Here is a 26,825-nt window from a genome sequence, read left to right on the forward strand (position 1 = left end):
TTTGATAAATGAACAAAAGAAAAAAAAAGATAAAACACTACAAAAGAAGAGTTTTGCGAAGCAGGTAGGCATGCCAATGATACTTGAAACTTCACAATTCGATCTGATTATTACATATTCGGATAAGGTGTTTATGTAATCAGATTTGAGTTTTGCAATATGCATCTGATTAATAATAAAAAACAAGAAAAAATATAAAAACAAAAAATACAAAATACATAAAGTTTATAGAAAATTTTGGATTTATTATTACTATAATTATCACCATCTAGAATAGATACGTGCAAAGCATGTGCACACTTACTAGTACTATATATAAAAGTGTGAATGTAGTATGGAAGTTTTTTTTGGACTAAAATTACCATCTATTTCTTTTCTTGGGAAAGGGCATAAAAGTCATTTTATTATAGCTTTAATGGCTACTAAAATTCTCATATTTGTTTATTTAATTCATCTCTAATTGTAAGGGTTGAAAATGTAATTTCAATTATTACTTTTCACCTCATTTAATATCCTCTAATTAAGTCCTTAAGCTATTAAGTCTCATTTTCTCTTTTTAAATTCTATATTTTGAAGTTATTTTTTACTAATAAATGCTACTAATTAGATCTATGTCAATATTTTTAACATTATACATCCATATATTTTAAAATTGACTAAAAAATAAAACTATTTTTTATCCAAATGGTGATTAAGCAATTCAACCATCCAAATCAAATTGATTAAATCTTAATTATGCTTTAGGGTTGTGAAGTAAAAAAGGTTTGAAAAAAGGATTCAACATAAATAGATTTTAAATATATAAGGCATAACATTATTGGAGAAACTTCTTATTCTTCTTGTGCATTCAAGCATTTGGAGAAATTGTGTACAAATCTGAGATGGACATTTATTGTGATATTTGATCTTAAGTGTGAAACCATTTTATTTTGAACGTAAACAATTTGGATGACTGCTAATATCATGAAAAATTATATTGCCTTGCATCATTAAAGAATCCTTGGTCTCAAGATGCTCAATAGGTGTACCAACCTTTTGCTTACCATAAGTTTTCATTGCAACAATCATTTTTCATTCAATCCAAAATTTTTCACCCTTCTGTTGTTAAAAAAAAAAAAGAAGGGATCAAAGGGGTAAACAATAATCTTATCAAACTTTAGATAATAAGAATAAAGTGCAGATAATAATGAGAAATTACTTGAAGAGTATTAGCTTAACAGTTGGACATAAAATAGCTAAGGATTGTATATCAATGCCAACTATTAGAATGTGCTATTCTCTCATGAAATATATAAATAATTTAGAGCATAAGAGAGAATCATAAATAGCAACTTATCAATTGGTTAACAACATTTGTCAACTTTTGGAACTCATACCACTAGAAGTAAAATATTCTCATCACAAAATGAATATAAGTAATTAATTTCAGATGCGAAATCATTCACATGATATATCAATTGGAAAAATAAAACACACATTCATAATCCATTCCAATTAATTTGCCAAAAAAGATACCTTAACTAATTTCAGCATTGGAATACTTTGGGGGTTGAAAACTTAAGGCTGTGTTTGGTTTGAATGAAAAAAAGTAGGGAAAGAAAGGGAAAGAAAAAGAAACTTTTACAAACCTTGTATAGGTTTCCCTACTTCATAAATGCCTTTGTCAGAAAATAGCATCCTTCTCTTTTTCTTTTCATCTCATCAAAACACATCGATATATAATAAGTATAAAAATCACACTAGAGAGAAATAAAAAAAATATCACAACAGTTGGGAAATAATTAACATAACTAACTTCGTCAACTGAGTATGTGTGAGCCAAGTATAATCTCTAGCAATTTGAGACATCTTTTAACTTATTGGCTATTTGCTTGGGGAAATGAGTGATCTAAGGGTATCTTACATTCATGTTTAATCAATATAATGAAAATTATCCAGATTTAGAACTTGCATCTAATTTCTTATTATATATAAATAATAAACAAGCAAAATAACATGAAACATCAAAGTTTTCAATTATTCAATTAAAACATGTAGGAAACATAATACTGAACCCTACCCCACAACCAACCCCACCCCAAAATTCATTTTCAGAAAACAAATGAAAAAAGAAAAGAAAACCATGCCATCCAGGCGGATAGGGGTGGGTATATATCACCGGGTAGAGTGAAAAACTGAAAATTACCATCGGATTAAATATAGGATAGAACAAGAGAAAGTAAGATGCACAAAAAGGTAAGTAGTTCAAGTTTACATTTTACCCTCCCAATTGGAGAAACCAAATTAATTAAAAATAGGTGTACTTATGTAAAAAAATGTCCTGAAGCATGGCAATCATATCATGTTTGAACAAAAAATAATAATAATAATAATAATCCCTGAAAGAAAATCTAGACCCATTAAATGGTTTAATTGTTAGTATTTAGAAAACCTCCTTGGCTGCACATTTAGGCTGTTTTTGGTTTGAAAGAAAAAAAGTGAAGGAAAAGACGGAAAATGTAATGAAATCTTTACAAACCTTGTAAAGGTTTTTTTTCATTCCTTTCCTTTCCTTTTCCTACTTTTTCTTTCAAACTAAATACAGCCTTAATTAACATCTTATCTTTCCTACATCATCTCCCTTGTTTTTCCTTAAAGAAAATGTGAAATTTACATGGCTTTTAAAGCCGGTCTAGATCGAACGGTCAGACCAAAAAAACTGGGAACCAGTCAGGTCCTTTTACCCCAAAACTATTATTTTGCCAAAAACCATTGATTTGGTTAATAAACCGTTGATCCGAATGGTCAAACCATTCAAACCGTCCAACGGTTTTGATCATTTTTTATTTTTTCTCAGAACGAATCATCCATTCGATTTGAACAGTTGGACCATTAGACTCGGGAACTGGACCCCTAACCGATTCATTGTCCGATTCAATTTTAAAAACCTTAGAAATTTATGTAGTGACTTTTAATTCATCAAGAATTTGTATTATCATTAAAAATGCCTCTAAGTAATCCATTTCAGAAAGGATGAAAGTTATTGTTCCTTGTTCCACCACCAAGGGTGAAGCCGAAGCCTTCTAATGGGGACTCTCCCTTTGATGGAAACATGGCTATCGAATACTATTTGGCATGGAAGTTGAAGGGGACACGTCATAAAGTATCAAATTAATGCTTATCGGTGAATGTAGATAAATAACCATGCAACAAATTAGAATATCTATATAATTGAGTACAAGTACCTATATTAAACCGGTTCCCCTATCAGTCTGTAATTTTTTGGACCAAAACGCTGAAAAAGTACACCATTATATATTATTGCAAATTGTTTTTAATTTGCTAATCATAATAATCGTATAATGTGGTCTATTGTACTAGGATTGTTTGTTGAAACTGCCCACATTGTAATCTTGTTTTTAAGATTTTATAAATGGAATCAGCTTAACAATTTTCAAAAACTCAAAATGAAGCCTTGGTTTAAAGAGAAAAGAAAAGAATATAAAAAAAAGAAAAAAAAGAGAGAGAGAATAGATAGGAAAAATTGAATAAAGAAGATTATTATGCAAAGAAACAGAAAAGAAATATCCATTCCAAATTTCCAATCGAAGTAAAACCTTCTTTTTAGTAGTTTTAACTATTTAGTCCATTCCCACAAATCTTAGTTCCATCGTACAGTTGGGGTAGGAGCCAGCTCGGAATTGATGCTAATACATGGACAGGTATTGGTGTTTATGTGTAAGTGTTTGAAATTTTAAATTATTATAATTTTGTAATGGAATTCAGAATTCTGAAATGGAATGCAGTCTATTTATCCCTTTTATTCTAAAACATGGCCTACAAAACATATTTTCACATTGGCCAGTTCGGAATTGGTGCCAATACATGAATGGGTATTGGTGTTTATGTGAAAATTTTTGAAATTTTAAATTATTATAATTTTGTAATGGAATTCATAATTCTGAAATGGAATACATAGAAATAATTTTGTAATTTTGTAATGTTATTATTATAACATTACAAAATTATTATAATTTTGTAATGTTATAAATCATATAATAAAAACATAAAATACAAAGAAATAAAAATATAAAAAAATATTAAAAGATTGATTATGTTTTTTATATTATATATTTGATATATTAAATAAAAATAAACATGGTAAATGAAGATTATTATTATTAATGATGAAAATGGCTAAAACTACAAAAACAAAAATCCATTTAATATCTAGCATATGACCCACAAACCTAGTCCAACTGTAAACTGTTCAATGATTCTATTGGATGTATCCTAAATCATTGATTGGGTGGCAGGTTGTCCAAACATTCCTTACAACATTATACCCATTTTAAGGGTTCGATTTGAGTGTCACCTCAAATATTCCATCATTATTAATCTAGAAGCGGCTTCTCTGTATTTATACTTTTATTAGAAGTCCAACTTCTTACTTCTCCATTTTTGTGTGGCTTTAGTTTTATTAAATAGTTAATTAAGTTATTTATCCAATAAGATCCAAATATTGCAAATTTGGTGTACTATAATAATCATCTCAATTTATGATCGGATGTAGGTTTTCTGTTTCTATGGGTAAATCTTGGTTTTATGTTATTTATTTTTTTTTTGTATGTAGGTGTAGTAGGATTAGAGTATATATCATCTATTATATTAGGGGTTCAAGTTTTTATTTAAGTTTAATTTCCATATGGGTCACAGGTTTTCCTTATTAGTCATTAAGTAAAGTTGTATTCAAATTTCAAGTTTAGATTCGAGTAAGGGAGATTCATGCATGGTTTTTAAAAGCTGACCGGACAAGAAAATCAGGAATTAATCAGGATCGGTTTTGTTTTATTTCATAACTGTTACTTTGTCAAAAATCATTGATTTGATTAATAAACCATTGACTCGGGTAACCATTCAAACCGTCTAACGGTTTTGGCTGTTTTTTATTTTTAAAAATTTTTATTATTTTTTTGTCAGAATAGGTCGTCCATTCAGTTCGAATTATTAGACCATTCAACCCGAGAACCAGACCCCTGACCAATTTGTTGTCTAATTCAGTTTTATAAACCTTGGATTCATGCATGATCTTATTTTAGCTCTATACACAATGGAGTCATGTATTTGAATTTTCAGAAGATTTAGCTACGGCCACTAAAATGGTGGCTCAATACCAAATATAGCTACAGATTTTATTCATCCATGGTTATAATTCAATTTTTACCTATAAACAAACTAAATCCGTAATTATAGACTTCTATTTTTTAGCATAGATTTATATTTGTATCTACAAACATCTCAAAACCATAAATGATAGCTACAAATAACTTAAAAATCGTAGCTAAAAATACACATATGCAAGCTTAAGCCCAAGCATAGATGCTAGGTATATGCTAGTTTTAACTATAAATTCTATCATTCATATGTATTACATATAGCCACAGCGATAGTAGCTATTTTATTATCGCAATTAGTCCATAACTATAGACTTATAGCTACATTTTTTTTTTAATTTATAGGTTATAGATGTATTTTCTTGTGCTGGAAGGACAAAGTATAGAAAAAAAAAAGACATCAATAAAAATTATAAGAAAAAATTTAAATACTAACAATTTAATAATGGATTAACACTAAATAAAATAATTGAGATAGAATTCATGGAGTAAGATCCATTGACGGATGATAAGGCCATAAGGGTCAGTACATTGTACGACATCAGCTAAACTTGGACAAAGACTATTAGGTGAATAGTGTCGGATCTTGGAAGGTGAAAGTCCTGCAACAAGCACGCATAGGAAGCTAGGTTGTCAACATCTCCATTGTTGGACAATGGATCCCACTCTTGATATGGCCATAATAGACTCTCACACTTGTTGACATATTCAATGACCAGTCAGAATATTCTTTTGGTAAGTCTTTTTGGAAAGGATATTTTGATAGTTCTGATAGTTAAAAGATGCATTGAGCTTTTTTGTATTAAGATTTAAGCAGTTTGAAGTCCATTTGGTTAAGATATATCTTTCCAAGCATCTTTCTACATGAAAACAAATAGAAAAAAAAAAATCGCAAAAGTTTCTTTTGAAGCTTCCCCAAAATCGTCAATTTTAGACTTCTCAGGTCTTTTTGGTGCATCAGCTTTTAGTGGCTAGATTTACCGTGAATCAAATGGGAAAAGACCAAATCATGGTTTGCCAAACTTATAATAACCGACAGACCACGTGGAAAGGCACACTAAACAGGACCCAAAATTGGTTATTAGAACATAAAGATGGCAATTTTCCAATATTTCTAAGTTTAATATTAATTTTTAAAACACCTTTGAATTTTTTCTAAATTCCAAAACATCTAAAATCCTATAATTATATTTTTAAAATATCTCCAAATTCTCATAATATATCTAAAATACTCTTAAAATTTGATGTATTTTTAAGTAACTTCTTCGTGTTTGGAGACTCTCATCCCTAATGCTGGGAGAAGGACGCCCCACCCTGAACCAGCTCCATTGCCATTCCTATCAAACCATGAAACCGTTATTTAACTGAAATCCAGAAAGACATTGGGTCATTGATTCGCCGGTTCAACCATCTGGTCTGATTCAGTTTACAGCACTGTCATGTATTGCACTTTTTTCCCATGAATATTATTCCTTGAGTTCTCCTGAATTTTCTAAACAAGGACAAAGAAGTCTTTACATTCCCACAGTTGGGGTTTACTTGCGGAAGTTGATCACATATCGAGGAACCGGCTCAGTTACCACATGTAAAAATCATTTATAAACAGGATTCATAGTCCTGTTCCTCTGACACTATACAGCTCTTTCTCAAGCATTTTCCACAGGTTTAAGAAAACCATATAATTATTATATAATTCAGTACATATTTTTTTATGGGAATAATCGTTAATTGGGATAGCGATGTTGGCATGTGGGCAAGCACCGTGTGGTATAACTGTTGACATGTGAAAGTGATGACAGTCCACCCACGTAGCAGAAAAAAAAAATCATGAAAGTCTAAATCCATTCACCCAAGAAAGTGCTTTATACTGTGTGTCATTTGAGAAGGGCACTAAGATCATAATGACTACCAAAAGGAAGATATTCCTCTTTATTTATTTAACTGAAAACCAATTTTAAATTAAAATGTAATCTTATTTTATTATAAGGTTATCCTTATCTGTTTGGTTGGTGCAGTAGCAGATTCTATAATGGATTAATTCTTGGGAATACGCCTTGATACAGTGGGTTATAGTAAAAGATATAGTAACGCCAAACAAAGATCCACGTTGGTTTCCATACAGTACGCCATTAAACAAATATAACGTTTGAGCATTCTTTTATTTAATGAGGACCAGGGTGCATATATGTCCGAAGTAGAGGTGGTAGCGGGTCGGGCTGGGTTACGGGTGGCTTGGAATCGGAAATGCACCACGTGAATCCAACTCAGTTCTAATTTGGGCTGACAGTATTTGTTTGTCCACCTACGAAAGTAACTAAGACAACTGGTGTGTTTCCCAACAAATTTATTTCTGACTTCCGACTCAGCTGAGGCCAGGGTTGTCAATGGACTCCCAAAGTGAAACTCAATCTGTTTCAGAGTTGGAGTATCCATATTTGTATATAATTGGATCATATTTAGAGTTTAAATAAAAGGTAAGTCGGATTCAATGTGGATTTGATTCCTTAGTTGAGATGCAAGTGTAATTAAATTTTACAATTTAAATAACATATTTATATAAATTTATTATATATGAGTAAAAAAGTTTTATTTTTTTTTCACTATTAAAAAAACATAAAATACTCTTGGTGTAAGCATATGAATAGGATAGGGCACCTGTGGTCTGATTCTAAGGGGGCGTTCCTTTTTTTTTTTTTGGATTTTGAGAGGGAGAAAAGTTGGTCAAAACCATGGGATTTTGACTCCCGTTGACCAAGAAACTTGTGTTATTTTTTCAGATTTATATGGAGATCAGGGAAAGATGCCAAAAGTTTCCCACCTGGGGCAAAGTTGCCAGATTTATGTGTAAATAACTTTTCCACCGGGGGTAAAGTCGCCAAAAGTTGAATGAGACAAAATACCCCTTTTAATAATGTATTCTTATGGCTAAAATAGTCATTGCTTTATTTACATGGAAAATAAAAAAGCATGAGTAAATACATTTACCCATATAAGTCTTTCCTAGAAAACACTTACCTGGGTAAATGCATTTACCCGGGTGGATAATTTACCGATAAACGAACAGAACCTAAAAGTCCAAGGAAATAGCAATCTAAACCCAGAAGAACAAGGGATAAGGGGAGAGAAGCAGTACGGCCCCGAAAGAGCTACCTATGTACCCTCTGGCAAGGTATTAGATTTAGACCGCTGTAATTCACCAGTGACAAAATTCTGGCATAGAAGACCAAAGAATAACAATAATTGTAGAGAGAATCCACCTAGGGCTAGGTAGGAAGGTGGTGATTCAAATGGAATTACAGAGAGGAAAGATAGAGAATGGGAGAATGGAGAGAGAGAGAGAATCTCCTAGGAGTGATTAACCACCCCACATTTGGTTGGTTTGATTTGATTCAGTTTGTTGTAAAATTAATACTTACTTGACTTGAATTGGTTTAGTCTGACCCGGGTTTGCTCCGGGTCAGCTGGGTTTATATACTTATGTAAATCTTCTCTCTCACAGCCTTCTATTTAGCCATGGTGAAAGTCGATCAATTTTTTAAGTAGAGGTTAGGTCAGCTGTTTTTACCAATATACTTAGCCATAATTAGTCCCCATTTGGTAAAAGAGTGACGCTTCCAAAATTAATCTATTAATTAGGCTATGTTTTGTTTGAAGGAAAAGGTGGGGAAAGGAAGGGAAGTGTAGAGAAACCTATACAAGGTTTGTAAGGCTCCGTTTGGTTTGTGGGAAGATTTGGGTGGGATGGGGAAAGATAGGATGGGATGGGAAAGTGTAAAAATTTAACTTTCCATTGTTTGGTTTTATATGAGAAAATAATAGGAAAATTACCCAATACAAAACAGAGTCCACCCTGCCAATCTTGAAGGACCTACCTCCTGTGAAACTGGAATCATCGGATTACTTGTTGGTGTCAGAGATTTCTTTTGAACATCAATCTGCAGAGTTCTCAGAGGTTCAATTTTAGAGCTAGTTTTGCTCGGAGGTTCAATCCACTGAGTTCTCAGAGGTCCAATCCATAGAGTTCTCGGAGGTTCAACCTCCAAAGATTAAACAAAACGCAGACATCCATCGTTACTCCACCTGCCGCCTATATTGCAGTTAGAAAGCAGAAACTGCAACCTACCACCATGGAAGAGAAAGAGAAGAAGAAACAGAGTGCACCCCCTAACGCCCACCACTACCAAGCCAAGCTCTACACTAGATTTCATCCCCCTAACGCCCACCTTCAACATCCTTATACAGTGATGAGGACTTGAGAATCCTGGAATCCCCTTTGTCGCCATGATAACTGGCGATAACGCTCAAAATCCTCAACGAGGAATCAACCACAATCTGAGCAGCGACAATCTTCTAACTCTAACAATGACGATCTGCTCAGATGCTCTGGTCTTTTTTGTTTACGGGAGGAGGGAGGGAGGAGGGAGATGGAAGTGAGGATATGGGAGGAGCTTAGCAGGTAGAGAATGAGAGGGAAGAGGGTAGCAGAGGAAGAAGTGGGAGAGGGTGAGCGGGAGAGCGAAAAAGTGTTTGTGGTGGTTGTAGAGGGGAAGAGGAGGATGGAAAGTAAGGCCTGAGAAATGACGGAGGACACAAAGCTTGCCAACACCCTAGGATCCATCTTTTGATGGTTGCTCATTTCGTATCTGGGTCTGATTTGAACGACGTGCTTCTTCTTCTTCTTCTTCTATCGCTGCTTGTTGTCGGGAATCAGATTTCATTTGGCACCCCACCAAGCACCGACGATCAAGCACATGTGACTAATATAATTTCTCCTCATTTCTCACTTTTCTTCTTCATCGAGTTGGATGCCTTGAAGGGAAGCGGTGGTGAAGCAGCAGCAGTGGTTACGAGAAGGGAAGGAGAAAGTGAAGGTGGTGGTGACAGAAGGTAGAAGGGCAAACCCAGCAACAGGGCAGAGGATGAGGATGAAGAAACCTGAGTTTTTTCAAGTTTTTCCACTAGGGGCGCACTGTTTTGGTGCGACCCCGATTGCACAATTTTTGGGATTTCCCTTGAAACAAATGAGAGAAAAAGAATATTTTAGGAATATTCCCTTTTCTCATCCCCATCCCACAAACCAAACGGAGCCTAAAGGTTTCTCTACATTTCTCTTCCTTTTCCTTAAAACCAAAACAACCTAAATGATCACTTGTTAGTGACTTTTGTACAAGATTAGCCCCCTAAAATTCTGAAACAAGCAATTTAAAAATATCTAAAGAATTTTTAGCAAGATTTTATAAAGATCATCCTCAAAATATCTAAAGAATTTTTAAAAAGATTGACCCCAAATTTTAAAGAGATTTTAAAAAGATTAACCCAAAGTATTTGAAGAGATTCTAAAAAGATTAACCCCCAAAATGTCTGAGTAAAATTAAAATTGCAAGGTCGATATCAAAAATTCTTGACGAATTTCTGAGGTTGGATGTCAAAAAATATTATTTTTGTGTAGCTGAGTATGCTATAAGGGTGAGATTTAAAATTTGCAAGGCTCAGTTTTACAAGTATTAATGTGATATGGGGTTTTGTGAGGTTTTACGGGGTGCGATTATGTCCTTAATTGTAATGAGGGAAAGATAACTCGTGGAGTTTGGAGCAAGGTCATGGGTATGGTGGTTTTAAGTTATGAGAGAGGTCATGCCAAATTAAGGAGCAAGGCCAGAGTGATGTAGTAAAGGAGAAGGCTAATAAGTTCTATGCAAGTGGGGGCCATTCCAACACACATAAGAAGTAGAGGTGACGCCACCAACGCAGCTTAGTAAATATTTTCCGATATAGCATCATCACAGGATTTCTATCTTAGTTTATTTTTACAAAGTTGGCATCATCACATAATTTCTATCTTAATTCGTTTTTACCAAGTTAGCATTATTTCGAATTTATATTCAATTAGGACTTTCCTTTTGAAGGATTTTAGTAGGATTCTATTTTGGAGTGTTTTCTTATATTAGGTATTTTTTTAAGGAATTTTAGTATGATTCTATTATGGAGTGTTTTCAGAATAGGAATAGGAATCATAAGGGTGTATGCCTATATAAAGAGTAGCTAGGGGAAGGCAAAGGCAGTTCTCTAGTTATCAGTTTTCTCTTAATTATTTAGTAAAGAATTATTCTTCCTAAAATTCAACTTCTACTCTTTTCTTTAAAGCTTTTCTCACGTGTTTCATTTCCGTACTATGCCAATTGGTATCAGAGCTCAAGTTGATCATTTTTCTTATTATGGATCCTAAGAAGAAACCCGTAGCTCATATCATGGAGTAGGAACTCAACAACAAAACACAAGAAGAGATGGCAGAGCTGAGAAGACAAGTCGACACACTTGATCAAGAGGTGAAATCGCTGCGTTCCCAATCGAAAACAGGGGACAGTGACTCCGATGCAAATACCTCCACACATTCCCTTTCATCATCAAGGCAAGCAGCAGATCAATTGTAGTTGCAGGTGGTGATCAGAGACGGTGAGAAGTAGGTCTCAAGGTTGAGATCCCAAAATTCTAGGGAGGCATGATTCTAGAAGAATTCATGGATTGGCTCTTTATAGAAGAAGAAGTCCTTGAATTCAAGGAAGTTCCAAAAAACAAAATTGTGTCCTTAATAACCACTCCGTTTAGAGGACGAGCAGCAGTATGGTAGCATCAATTGAAGGTCATGCGACAGATAAGAGGTAAGGAAAAGATTAAGACATGGCAGAAACTCAAGGAAAAGATGAGGTCAAAATTTCTACCCCATAATTATATTCGTTTACTTTATCAAGAATTGCAAAATCTAAAGCAAGAAACTAATACAATAGATGAATATACAAAGAAGTTTCATCTATTAGTGGCCCGGAATGAGTTAGCTGAAACCGAAGACCAATTGATGGCTAGGTATGGAATGAGACCAAATATTTGGGATCTATTACACCTATTTGACTGCTATAATGTTTCTATGGCACATCAACATGATCTAACCATAGAAAAACAAAGCAGCCAACCTAACTAATTGGGTCGAACCCAAACTAATGTGGCCAGACCACCCCAACGTAATAATCTTAACCCGCCTCTAAATCAGCCACAGCCTCGTGGGCCGAACCAAACCCAAGGGTGTGAACCTAATCAAAACCAAGTGAGTCCACCTGGACTGAAGTGTTTTAAGTGTGGCAAATCATGCCATAAATCTGTTGAATGTGTGAGGGGTGATAAAAGAAAAGGGGCGATGTTTGTAGAATATGAGAGTGAAACCCAATTAGAAGCATTTGACTGTTTAGCCCCACCCATGTTTGACTCTTATAATGAAGAAACCTTTGAGGGAGAAATGGTGTATGGGGATGTGGGAGAGGCCTTGGTGTTGCAACGATCATTCCTAACTCCTTGGGATGAATCATCGGATTGGCTAAGAAATAATATTTTCCACACCACGTGTACTATGGGTGGAAAGATTGCAAGCCTTGTAATTGATAGCAGGAGTTGTGAAAATGTTATAACGAAAGTAGCCATCTACAAGTTGAACCTAAAAACTCAACAACACCCTCACCCGTACAATCTTTCATGGCTAAAAAGAAAGAATGAGGTTTCAGTCACACAATGGTATCTAGTGAGCTTTTTTATTGGCAACAATTATAGTGATCATGTGGGGTGTGATGTTGTATGCATGGATGCCTACCATTTGCTACTTGGGCACCCGTGGCAATTTGAACGCTATGTAGTTCATGATGGATGAAAGAATACCTATTCTTTTGAGTTTAAAGGGAAAATGTTGACCTTGACCTTTTGCCCATTACAAGAGACTAAACCAAAACCAGATGAGGCTCTAGCCTTTTTTCCATGACTAAATTCCCAAGTGCCTTAAAAGAGAGTGGTGTTGCATATGCTTTAATTAAAAAGGGGCTTGAGTTGAAAGGTGTACAGGCTATTGAAGAGGTGAGGCCTTTGCTTGATGAATTTAGTGATAGAGAACTTAACGGCAGGATTACCACCATTAAGGGATATCCAACATTCCATAGATTTAACGTCGGGTGCTATTCTCCCCAATAAGGCCCATTACAGAATGAGTCCCACTGAACATGAGAAGTTGCAAAAGCAAGTAGGTGAACTAATGACTAAAGGGTTCATACGAGATAGTATGAGTCCATGCGCAGTTCCCGCTTTGTTAGTACCCAAAAAGGATGGTACTTGGAGGACGTGCATGGAGGAAGGTGTAGACCTCATATAATAACTGTCCTAGTTCTACCGTATATTTTGTTTCATTTCTTCTGGAACAATCACAAACACTTTTTTGATTATGGATCTACTACCAGAAATTCAATGTGTATTCCTAAATAATTTCACTTTTCAATTATTCAACCATTTCATTTTACCAAGTTCAACGTTAGCCAGATTAGTTAACATTTTATATGTTTCGATGCAACAACAAGATGTTATTTGTAACAAGTACTTTTGTTGGTTGGTTAATTGGTCACATTTTATACATAAAATCTGTTGGATTCCATCATATGGATGGCCAAACCATGCTAGATAGTTGGGAAAATTTTCAAAAATTTCTTTCAGCCTTATGGGAATCGCATTCCCTAGTTTCAGAAAAATTGCATTTTTCTAGGATTGTTCTTGCACTGATACCGGATTAGATTTGAAACCAAAAGGAGAGAGATGTATACCTGATACAAATTCCACAAATATAGCTCCCAAAGTGGTAGTTCACGCCCATATTGAATCCCAAAACCAGCTTTCACTGAAGATGGCGCAACTTGGAGTGAAGCCGGCTCAGCAATGCAGTTTTTAGCAAAGCTACAATCCAACTGTATGGATCGAATAAGGAAGGTGAGCACAGTTTTTTCTACAATTTTCATGCAAAATTCATAAATAGAACTAATCAAGATCAGTTACAAGAATTGGAGATCAAACTAGGGTTTCTGGGCGGCATGAGTTGAGAGAAAAAGATAAAAGTATAGTGATCTGAAGTAGTTCGATCTCTCTTTTCTTAATCCATAAGAAGCACCTCTCCTAATCGAATTAGGATGTTTGTAATCCAAATCTTTATTTGGATCTGAGCTCTATCAGTGGATAGGTCTTATCCTCTTATGAGAATGGGTGCTCCAAACCCATATTCACCCAAGTCACATGACAACTTCAGCAGTCATGTGACCACTTGATTAATCATATTAATCATGGGATTCAGGCCCATTAGCTAAGTGGCTCACATCTCAAGAGATTTTTTGACTCATTTAAGTTCAATTTGTCTGGCGTGGGACCCCAACAATGACCTCACATAAGCCCATATGGGAATGGCCCAGCCTCCGAGAAAAGGCCTAGCCGAATTCACTACTATGTATAGTGAACCCTTGAGTTCATCACTATGGGCTCAAAATGGGCCTAACATTTACAATTAAATGATCCCTGAGTCCAGCCATCCTATGAAGGCCCAAGGATAATAGACTTAAGTAAGATATGACCCATTAAGTAAACAGCCCTTTAACTTATCAGTCCACAATGAACAAACACTACCTGACAGGGAAGGACCTCTCCCCTGACTACAAGGTGCAGTGTTGCACTCTCTGCTCGGATGGGTCCTGAAAATTAAAACCTTTTGCAAACATTTTTCTTGAAACATAATATATATATATATATATATATATATATATATATATATATATATCATATAAATATATTTTGCAATTTTGGTTTCCATCAAAGAGAGTGCGGTTCCGATCATTTACTTTGTCCAACAAAGGGGCTGATTTGATCACTATGATCACACACTCAAATGAATTCTCAGACTGTCCCAACATACCTAGGTTTTGACCCGTAAAGGATCTCACTGATTAGCATATCAAAGATAGCCCGATCCGATACCTAGTGCAGTACCATAATCAAGTTTAGGGGTTATGTGTAACTTTTCAGTTTTGCCCATCAATCTCAAAGGTCTAGAGCATAACTAGAAAATGGTTCAGGTTTAGTGCTTCAATCAAATACACACTACATGTGCTTCAGGTCTAACGCTAGCAATTGAGACAAGCTACCCCAATTTCTTTAGCAGCACATAAGTGTCAGCTTTAGCAGGATAAACTCCCCAAGTCTATCCAATGGCTGAGAACATTCTAAACTAACACGAGTCTCTTAAGTGTCCAGTTTTAGGGGTAATTACAGAGAAACACACCAGTGATAACATGAAACAATTATTTACTTTTATTCATTTTCAATAAATGTATATATACATCAATTTGATTGGAGCTAAGGGCATACACTATTTAACAGTACATTGACAGCTGGACAATTAATAAGAAAACCATCAAATACCGATTTCTGATTCCTTGCTTGGATGACATGTTGGCTCAGCTTTCTGGGGCCAAGGTGTTCACTAAGATGGACTTGAAATCACGCTACCATCAAATCAGAATTCCTCCCAATTATGAGTGGAAGACAACATTCAAGATGCGGGATGGTTTGTATGAATGGCTAGTAATGCCATTTGGTTTGTCCAATGCACCAAGCACAATCATGAGGGTCACAAACCAGGTTCAAAAGCCTTTTATTGGTCAGTGTGTTGTAGTATACTCTGATGATATTCTCATATATAGCGCTAATATGAACTCTCATTTGTTGCATCTTCGAGATATACTTATGACTTCACGCAGAGTGCAACTTTATGCAACCATGAAGAAGTGAATTATTTCCATAGATTGGGTCTTAATCCTTGGGTATATCATCTCAAGGGAAGGAGTTTCTGTAGTCCTAGAGAAGGTTCACGCCATTATTGAGTGGCCCATCCCCAAAACACTTACTAACGCATGAAGTTTTCATTGTCTTGCAAGCTTCAATCGGTGATTCATTAACAACTCCAGAACTGTTAGGGCACCATATACAGATTGTATGAAGGGTACAACCAATTTTGTATTCACCACTAAAGCAAAGAGAGCCTTCATTGAGATTAAGGCATAGTTGATAGTTACACCCGTGCTGGCCCTTCCCAACATCAAGCAACCCTTTGAGGTTGATTGTGATGCCTCTAAAGCTCGAATCGGTGCTATTCTCAACCAAGGTGGCCGGCCCATAGCTTACTATAGTGAGAAATAGAATGGATCACGCATCAACTACTCCACTTATGTTGTGGTACAAGTGCTCCAATGTTGACGATATTATCTCATCTATAAAGAGTTCATTCTATATTCAGATCATGGGGCACTTAAGCATATTGGGGCCCAACATAAGTTGAATGAAAGCCATGCTAAATGGGGCCGCATACCTCTAAGAATATTCGTTTGTGTTGAAACACAAGTCAAGTGTGCACAATCAAGTAGCAAATGCGCTCAGCCGAAGGAAATCCATGTTATCCACGTTCTGAGCACAGGTACCGGGGTTTGATACTTTTCATGAATTATTTTTCACTAACCCTTATTTTGCTGGTAGCAAGATGGACTTTGTGATATATGATGGATTCCTATTCAAGGGGACTTGCCTATGTATACATGATTGCTCATGGCGACTAAAAATCATCAAAGAACTTCACAATGAAGTTCATTTTGGAAGAGACAAAACAATTCATCTCATCTCAGCAAGTTACTTTTGGCCCAAGATGACGAGAGACATCACAAGGTTTGTAGAGCATTGTCACATATGCGAAGTTTCTAAGGGAACGGTAACCAATGCTAGATTATACATGCCCCTCCCAGCTCCTAAAGGACCTTAGGTAGATATATCTATGGACTTTGTTCTTGGGTTGCCACATACCCAGCGATAGGTAGATTCTATAATGGTGGTCGTAGACCGATTTTCAAAAATGGCTCACTTCATGGCATGTAGGAAGACAAGGGATGCCTCACTTATTGTTGGTTTATTCCTCAAGGAGATTGTCAAACTCAATGACTTACTGTCTTTGGAGGCTAATGAGTACCTCATTACAAATTAGCAGATCATATCCTCAAACGGATGGCCAAACTGAATTAGTCAATAGGAGCTTGGGGAACCTTTTAAGAACCCTTGCAGCTACCTATGAACGACAATGGGATCCCTTATGAGCACAAGCTAAGCTCGCCTTCAATAGGTCCAAAAACAGGAGTATCGGATACAACCCATTTATGGTTGTATATGGGGCCAACCCTCGTAGCATCCTTGACCTTGCTACTAGTACTTGGCCAGACTTAATTCATGACAAGGCTGATGATATGCTACAGAAGCTTAAGAACCTCCAAGACAAAGTCCACAACAAGCTAAAGATAGCCAATGCTAAGTATAAACAATATGTTGATGGAAAAAGGAGGAAAGTAGTATTTGATACGGGAGACTATGTTTGGGCCATTTTAACAAAGGACCGCCTACCAGTTGGCCAACATGGAAAGCTAGCACCAAGGAAGGTTGAACCATGAGAGATAGTCGAAGCCATCAATGAGAATGTGTACAGACTAAAGCTACCCAACCATATATGTACCCATAATGTTTTCAATGTAAAATACTTGGTACCTTATGTTGGTGGTCAGTGAGATGATGATTTGAATCCGAGGGCAGATTCTCCCAACCCGGGGAGGATGATGCAGTATAGGAGAATGTTGATAAGTTCTATGCAAGTTGGAACCATTCCAAGACACATAAGAAGTAGAGATGACACCACCGACCCAGCTTAGTAAATATTTACCGATATAGCATCGTCATAGGATTTCTATCTTAGTTCGTTTTTACCAAGTTGGCACCATCACAGAATTTCTATCTTATTTTGTTTTTATCAAGTTAGCATTATTTCGAATTTATATTTAATTATGACTTTCCTTTTGATGGATTTTAGTAGGATTCGATTTTCGAGTGTTTTCTTAGATTAGGATTTTATTTTTTTAAGGAGTTTTAATAGAATTCTATTATGTAGTATTTTCAGATTAGGAATAGGAGCCATAAGGTCGTATGCTTATATAAAGAGTAACTAAGGGAAGGCTAAGGCAGTTCTCTTGTTGTCAATTTTTCTCTTAATTATTTAGTGAAGAATACTTCTTATGAAAATTCGACTTCTACTCTTTTCTTTGAAGCTTTTCTCACATATTTCATTTCTGTACTGTACCAGTTGGTATCAAAGCTAAAGTTGATCCTTCTTCAGATTATGGCTCTGAAGAAGAAACCAGTAGCTCATATCATGGAGCAAGAATTCAACAACAAAACGCAAGAAGAGATGGCAGAGCTGAGAAGACAAGTCCATGCACTTGCTTAGGAGATGAAATCGTTACATTCCTGGTGGGAAACAAGGGACAGTGACTCCGACACAAGTATCTCCTCATGTTCCCCTTTCATTATCAAGGCAAGCGACCAGATCAATTGTACTTGCGAGTGGTGATTAGAGACGGTGGGAGGCAAGTCTCAAGGTTGAGATCCCAGAATGAAGGAAGGGGAAATCCATCATATGGATGGCCGAACCATGCTAGACAGTTGGGCGAAATTTCAAAAATTTTCTTTTTACCCTTCTCGGAATCGTATTCCAAGTTTTAGAAAAGCTGTATTTTTCAAGGACCATTCTTGCACCGAACCGAACCAGATTTGAAACCAAAAGGAAGGGAGAAGTATACCTGATATGGAATCCACAAGTGTAGCTCCCAATGGGGTAGTTCACGCCCAAAGAGTGTACCAAAACTAGCTTCCACTGAAGATCGTGCAGCTTGAATTGAAGTCGGTTTAGCAACAGTTTTTTAGCAAAAAAAACTAGGATTTCTGGGTGGCAAGAGTAGAAGAAGAGAACTGAGAGCATATGTGATCACTAGAGCAATTCACCCTCCTCCTTGTACAAGCCTTAAGGATCAACACTCCTAATTGAATTAGAAGGTTCCTAATACAAATATTTATTTGGATTTGGATACTTTAAGTGGATAAGACTTATCCTCTTATCCTAATTGCTGATTCAAACCCACATTCACCCATGTCACATGATTGCTTAAGTTGTCATGTGACCACTTGATTAATCTAATTAAACATGGGCTTTAGGCACATTAAGTAAGTGGCTCACGACCCTAGATAGTTGCTGGCCCATTTGGTTCTCTTTGTATAGTGTGGGACCCCAAAAATGACCTCACATAAGCCTATATGGGTTTGGTCCAGCTTCTGTGAAAAAAACCTAGCCGAATTCACTGCCAAGTACGGTGAACCCCTGAATCCATTAGTATGGGCTCTAAATGGGCCCAACATTTACACTAAATGATCCTTGAGTCTAGCCATCCTATGAAGGGCTAAGGACAATGGACTTAAGTGAGATATAGCCCATCAAGTAAAATAGCCCTAAATGGTCTCTTACACTTAATCTCTCAGCCCTTAAGGATCAAACACTGCCCAACAGGAAATGACCTCTCCCCTATCACTGTGATCACCCACTCGAGTGAATTCTCAGACTGCTCTAACATACCCAGGTTTTGACCCCCAAAGTATCTCACTGATTGACATATCAAAGACAACCCAATCTGACACCTAGTGTAGTACCATAATCGAGTCTAGAGGTTGTGTGTAACTTTCTAATTTTGCCCACCAGTCTCCAAGGTCCAGGGCATAACTGGAAATTGGTCCAAGTTCAGTGTTTCAAACAAACACACACTACATGTGCTTTGAGTTTAAACCTGGCATTTGAGGCAGGCTGCCCCAACCTTCTTGGCAACACATCAGTGTCAACCTTGGCAGGATAAACTTCCCCAAGTCTATCCAACGGCTAGGAACATTCTAAACTAATATGAGTCTCCTAAGTGTCTAGTTTAAGGGTAATTACACAGAAACATAACAATTATAACATGAATCAATTATGTACTTTTATTCATTACAATAAAAGCATATGTACATCAATCTGATTAGAGCTAAGGGCATACACTATCTAACACGGAATTCCAGGGAGGCATGACTCTAGAAGAATTCAAGGGATTGGCTCTTCGTAGTAGAAGAAGTCCTTGAATTCAAGGAAATTCTAGAAAATAAAATTGTGTCCTTAATAACGACTCGGTTTAGAAGATGAGCAATAGCATGGTGGCATCAATTGAAGGTCATGCGATAGAGAAGAGGCAAGGAAAAGATTAAGACATGGGAGAAACTCAAGAATTGCAAAATCTAAAGCAAGGAACTGATACAGTAGTGAATATAAAAAGAAGTTTCACCTATTAGTGGCCCTGAATGAGTTAGTTGAAATCGAAGACCAATTGGGGGCTAGGTATATAAGTGGGTTGAGACCAAATATTTGGGATATATTAGACTTATTTGACTGATATGATGTTTCTATGGCACATCAACATGCTCTAATCATAGAAAAACAAAACAGCCGACCTAACTAATTGGGTCAAATCCAAACTAATGTGGCCAGACCACCCCCACATAATAATCCAAACCCGCCTCTAAATTAGCCACAGCCCCGTGGGCTGAACCAAACCCAAGGGCGTGGTGCTAATCAAAACCAAGTGGGTCCACTTAGACTGAAGTGTTTTAAGAGTGGTGAACCAGGCCATAAATCTGTTGAATGTGTAAGGGGTGATAAAAGAAAAGGGGCGATGTTTGTAGAAGATGAGAGTGAAACCCAATTAGAAGTATTTGAGTATTCAGCCCCACCCGTGTTTGACTCTTATAATGAAGAAACCTTTGGGGAGAAATGGTGTATGGGGATGTGGGAGAGGTCTTGGTGTTGCAACAACCATTCTTAACTCCTATGATGAATCATCGGATTGGCTAAGAAATAATATTTTCCACACCACGTGTACTATGGGTGGAAAAGTTGCAAGCCTTGTAATTGATAGTGGGAGTTGTGAGAATGTTATAACGGAAATAGCCATCCACAAGTTGAACTTAAAAACTCAACAACACCATCACCCTTACAAGCTTGAATGGATAAAAAGAAAGAATGAGGTTTCAGTCACACAACGGTGTTTAGTGAGCTTTTCTATTGGTAGCAATTATAGTGATCGTGTGTGGTGTGATGTTGTATGCCTGGATGCCTGCCATTTGCTACTTGGGCGCCTATGACAATTTGATCACTATGTAGTCCATGATGAACAAAAGAATACCTACTCTTTTGAGTTTAAAGGGAAAAGGTATACCTTGCCCATCACAAGCGACTAAACCGAAACCCGAGGACGGTTCTAGCCATTTTGCCATTATTGAATTCACAAGTGCCTTAAAGGAGGCCAGTGTTGTGTATTCTTTAATTAAAAAGGGGCTTGAGCTAAAAGGTGTGGAGGCTCTAGAAGAGGTGAGGCCTTTGCTTGATGAACTTAATGATGTGTTTCCCAAGGACTTATTGGCAGGATTACCACCATTAAGGGATATCTAACATTGCATAGATTTAACGCCGAGTGCTAGTTTCCCCAACAATGCCCATTACAGAATGAGTCTCACTGAACATGAGGAGTTACAAAAACAAGTAGTGAACTGATGGCTAAAGGGTTCATACAAGACAATATGAGTCCATGCGTTGTTTCCACTTTGTTAGTACCCAAAAAGGATGGTACTTGGAGGATGTGCATTAAGGAAGGTAAAATCCATCATATAGATGGACAAACCATGCTACATGGTTGGGCAAAATTTCAAAAATTTCTTTCAGCTTTCCAAGAATCGCATTCCCTATTTTCAAAAAAATTACATTTTTCTAGGATCTTTCTTGCACTGAGACCGGATTAGATTTGAAACCAAAAGGAGGGAGATGTATACCTGATATAGATTCCACAGATGTAGCTCCCAAAGTGGTAATTCATGCCCAAATTGAATCCCAAAACCAGCTTCCACTGAAGATGGTGCAACTTGGAGTGAAGTTGATTCAAGAACGCAATTTTCAGTAAAACTGCAATCCAACTGTATGGGTCAAACAAGGGAGGTGAGCACGATTTTTTTCTGAAATTTTCTTGAAAAACTTAGCGATAGAACTAATCAAGATCAGTCCCAAGAATTGGAGATCAAACTAGGGTTTTTGGGCAGCAAGAGCAAGGAGAGAAAGCTGAAAGCAGAGTGATCTAAAGTAGTTCGATCTCTCTTTTCTTAATCCTTAAGAAGCACCACTCCTAATCGAATTAGGAGGTTTGTAATCCAAATCATTATTTGGATCTGGACTCTATCAGTGGATAGGTCTTATCCTCTTATGAGAAAGGGTACTCCAAACCCATATTCGCCCAAGTCACGTGATAGCTTAAGCAGTCAGGTGACCACTTGATTAATCATATTAATCATGGGCTTTAGGTTCATTAACTAAGTGGCTCACGTCCCAAGAGATTTGCTGGCCCATTTATGTTCAGTTTGTATGGAGTGGAACCCTAAAAATGACCTCACATAAGCCCATATGGGTTCGGCCTAGCCTCTGAGAAAAAGCCTAGCTGAATTCACTGCTAAGTGTAATGAACACTTGAGTCCATTACTGTGGGCTCAAAATGGGCTCTACATTTACAGTTAAATGATCCCTGAGTCCAGCCATCAATGAAGGCCAAAGGATAATGGAGTTAAGTAAAATATAGCCCATCAGGTAAACAACCCTTAATGGTTTCTTACACTTAACCTCTCAGCCCACAATGACCAAACATTGCCTGACAGGGAAGGACCTCTCCCCTGACTGCAAGGTGCAGTGTTGCACTCTCTGCTCGGATGGGTCCCGGGAATTAAAACATTCTACAAAAGTTTTTCTTGAAACATAACATATATATATATAATATAAATATATTTTTCAAAACAAACCTCAAACATGGTCGAAATTGAAGGTCGGTAGTTTTGATTTCCATCAGAGAGAGTGCAGTCTCAATCACTCTCTTTGTTCGACAAAGGGGCTAATTCTATCACTATGTTCATATACTCAAGTGAATTCTTAAACTACCCCAACGTACCTAGGTTTTGACTCTCAAAGGATCTCACTGATTGACATATAAAAGACAACCCGATCCGACACCCAGTGTAGAACCATAATCAAGTCTAGGGGTTATGTGTAACTTTCCAGTTTTGCCCACCAGTCTCCATGGTCCAGGGCATAACTGGAAATTGGTCCTGGTTCATTGTTTCGAACAAACACACACTGCATGTGCTTTGGGTCTAACCCTAGCAACTGAGACAGGTTGCCCCAACCTTCTTGGCAGCACATCAGTGTCAGCCTTGGCTGGATAAACTTCCCCAAGTCTATCCAATGACTAGGAACATTCTAAACTAATATGAGTCTCATAAGTGTACAGTTTAAGGGTAATTACACAGAAACACACCAATGATAACATGAAACAATTATGTACTTTTATTCATTACAACAAAAGTATTTGTATATCGATTTGATTGGAGGTAAGGGCATGCATTGTCTCACAGTGTGTTGATAGATGAGAAATTAATAACATAATCGTCAAATATCGATTTTTGATTCCACACTTGGATGACATGTTGGATCAGCTTTCTGGGGCCAAGGTGTTCACTAAGTTAGACTTGAAATCAAGCTACCATCAAATCAGAATTTGTCCTGGTGATGAGTGAAAGACAGCATTCAAGATGCAGGATGGTTTGTATGAATAGCTATTAATGCCATTTGGTTTGTCCAATGCACAAAACATTTCATGAGGGTCATGAACCAGGTTTTCAAGCCTTCTATTGGTCAGTGTGTTGTGGTATACTTTGATGATATTCCCATATATAACGCTGATATGAACTATTATTTGTTACACCTTCCAGATATACTTATAACTTTGCACAGGGAGTAACTTTATGCAACCTTGAAGAAGTGTATTATTGCCACAAATCGGGTCTTATTCCTTGGGTATATCATCTCAAGGGAAGGAGTTTCTGTAAACCCTGAGAAGGTTTGTGCCACTGTTGAGTGGCCCATCCCTAAAACACTTACTGAAGCATGAAGTTTTCATGGTCTTGTAGCCTTCTACCAATGATTCATTAGCAACTTCAACACTATTATGGCACCATATACAGATTGTATGAAGGCTTCAACCAATTTTGTGTTCACCACTAAAGCAAAGAAAGCTTTCATTGAGATTAAGGCACGATTGAAAGCTGCACCCATGCTAGCCCTTCCCAACTTCTAGCAACCCTTTGAGGTTGATTGTGATGCCTCTAAAGTTGGAATCGGTGTTGTTCTCAACCAAGGTGGTTGGCCCATAGCTTACTATAGTGAGTAATTGAATGGGTCATGCCTCAACTACTCAACCTATGATGTGGAATTCTATGTTGTGGTACAAGAACTCCGATGTTGGCGACATTATCTCATCCATAAAGAGTTCATTCTATATTCAGATCATGAGGCACTTGAGCATATTGAGACCCAACATAAGTTGAATGCAAGTCATGCTAAATGGGTTGCATACCACTAAGAATATTCGTTTATGTTGAAACATAAGTCAGGTGTGCACAATCAAGTAGCAGATGCACTCAGCCGAAGGAGAGCCATGTTATCCACGTTCAGAGCACAGGTGCTAGGGTTTGATACTTTTCGTGAATTATTTTTCACTAACCCTTATTTTGCTGGTATCAGAGAGGAAGTGCAAGCAGTTAGTAGGATGGACTTTGTGATATATGATGGCTTTTTATTCAAGGGGACCCACCTATGTATACTTATTTGCTCATGGCAACTGAAAATCATCAAAGAACTTCACAATGGTCATTTTGGGCATGATAATACAATTCATCTCATCTCAGCAAGCTACTTTTGGCCCAAGATAACAAGAGGCATCACAAGGTTTGTAGAGCATTGTCACATATGCCACGTTTCTAAGGGAACGATAACCAATGTTAGATTATACATGCCCCTCCTAATTCCAAAAGGAGCTTGGGTAGATATATGTATGGACTTTGTTCTTGGGTTGTCACATACCCAACAATAGGTAGAGTCTATAATGGTGGTCAAAGATCGATTTTCAAAAATGACTCACTTTGAGGCATGTTGGAAGACAATTGATGCCTCACTTATTACTGGTTTAATCCTCAAGGAGATTGTCAAACTCCATGTCTTACCATCTTCGATTACTTCAGATAGAGACTCCAAGTTCGTATCACACTTTTGGAGAAGTCTTTGGAGGTTAATGGGTACCTCATTACAATTCAGCAGTTCATATCATTCTCAAACGGATGGCCAAACCGAAGTAGTCAATAGGAGTTTAGGTAATCGTTTAAGAACCCTTGCAGCTAGCCATGAATGTAAGGTTCGAAAAACATGCTCACTTTGCCACTTGGCCTAAAAATGGAGTCGCCACCCATCAGATAAGGAAATGGAGGTGATGGGACCTCCAAGAATGGCATTAAAATCATTTTTGTTCAACAGTGACTCCAATTGCCCAAGGCACTGGCTAACCAGTCTAGGTAAGACTTGGATGGGAGAGGGAAGGGGTTAGGCACCCCTCTCCCGGGTCCTATAGGTGGGGCCTACATGGGATTCCAATGACTATAAATGCACTTATACAATAACTCAAATGGCTAAGGTTGTAACAAAACAAAACATACAAGAAGCCAAAACATCACACGATAATTTACCTAATTATTTTTATTTATTTTATATACATTTACATTTTTTAATTTACTTAATCAACTATTTTTATTAATTTCTTATGAAACCCCATTTGACATCATCTTTTATTTTTTATTTGTTATTATTATTTTTGTTTTTTTTTTAATTTTTACATTTTCTATTTTTTGTTTTTCTCTCTTTTTTATTTTTATGTTTGTTGCTTTTTTTTCTTTTTTATTACTTTTCTCTTTCTGTAGTTTATAGCCTCGAAAGTTTCCAAGACAAGTCCGAGTTTACTAAATCAGTCTACCCATTTTATTGTATTGCTTATTCTTTTTCCTTACTTTTATATTTTATTATATTCTTTAGATCGGAGTAATCAAATCCTCTCGGCCAATCACTCTTCCCTCTCAATATCTGCAAATAGATAAATCATCTCGACTTTTGTATCCCATTCCCGTTGTTCTTTATTTTTTTATTTCTTTTCTTTTTTTAGTCTAAGTTCCACTGGATATCACAACGATAATAATCTCCTCTGTCGGGTAACAGATCCTACCATACTCAGACGAGAGCACATAAAAAACCATATTCAAACACATTATCCATGATAGGCAGTTAATAACAAAGCAATTGAACATTAAAGAAAAGGAGAGGCAAACGACTATCAAAGAGAAGTTCTTCCAAACAATATGAAATGCAAAACGAAAAACCTAGGTTGGTTTAAGAATTTCACAAGAATCTAGCTTGGCAGAAGCCTCATCACCAGTTTCGGCAACCACCCGGGTATCTATTATCACATAGCAAGGTGAGAAAAAAAAAAAGAAAAAATAATAATAAAAAAAGTATATATGCAAAATAGATGAAGTTCAGATTTTAGACGAGCTACCTTCATTTCGGATTGGTACTCAGAACTAAGGCGGGATGTTAGCCAAAATTCAAACGATGCCGCAGGGAGTAATTTCAGCTGCAAGGAGTGGTTTCAGACGACATTCTATCACAGGCTACTTGCAGTCGCGGTCATAGAATGTCGGTTTCCAATGTGAGTGAGAGAGGGAGATTTCAAGCATAGCACCACCGTTGCTAATAATTGCAGTCGCGGCAATAAAAACACAGAGGCAAAGGAGTTAAAGGAAGAAGAAGAAGAAGAAATATCAGAAGAAAAATAGAGAGAGAGTAAAGACTAGGGATGAAACAAACTCACCACCGATGCTCTGCTACTAGTTCTTTGTTCTAAGGGGAGACGATGAATAGTGCATTCCCTCCCATTCTTCCCATTAGGGCAAAATGAATGAATCGTCCCCTTT

At 36.8% G+C, this 26,825-nt stretch overlaps 1 protein-coding gene across 6 annotated transcripts; it reads right to left on the bottom strand.

Moving 5' to 3' along the window:
- Positions 1 to 949: 949 nt before the first annotated feature.
- Positions 950 to 26,825, bottom strand: LOC104587724 (uncharacterized). 6 transcript variants are annotated; one of them, XM_088889204.1, is made up of 5 exons: positions 26,723 to 26,825; positions 26,408 to 26,601; positions 21,765 to 21,905; positions 13,781 to 13,921; positions 950 to 1,098 (listed from the first exon to the last, which is right to left on the bottom strand). In XM_088889204.1, exons 2-5 carry the CDS (start codon positions 26,411 to 26,413, stop codon positions 1,072 to 1,074), a joined length of 315 nt encoding a protein of 104 aa, XP_088745330.1. In that variant the 5' UTR covers positions 26,414 to 26,601; positions 26,723 to 26,825; the 3' UTR covers positions 950 to 1,071. The 6 variants fall into 6 exon arrangements, 2 of the variants coding, with proteins under 2 accessions (XP_088745330.1, XP_088745329.1); XM_088889203.1 differs by lacking the exon at positions 950 to 1,098 and adding an exon at positions 1,269 to 1,689; XR_016077066.1 differs by lacking the exons at positions 950 to 1,098; positions 21,765 to 21,905 and adding an exon at positions 26,255 to 26,308 and having other exon boundaries at positions 13,502 to 13,921.

This window comes from Nelumbo nucifera, chromosome 6, assembly GCF_055504915.1.
Source record: "Nelumbo nucifera cultivar China Antique chromosome 6, China Antique-T2T, whole genome shotgun sequence".
Classification (NCBI taxonomy): domain Eukaryota; kingdom Viridiplantae; phylum Streptophyta; class Magnoliopsida; order Proteales; family Nelumbonaceae; genus Nelumbo; species Nelumbo nucifera.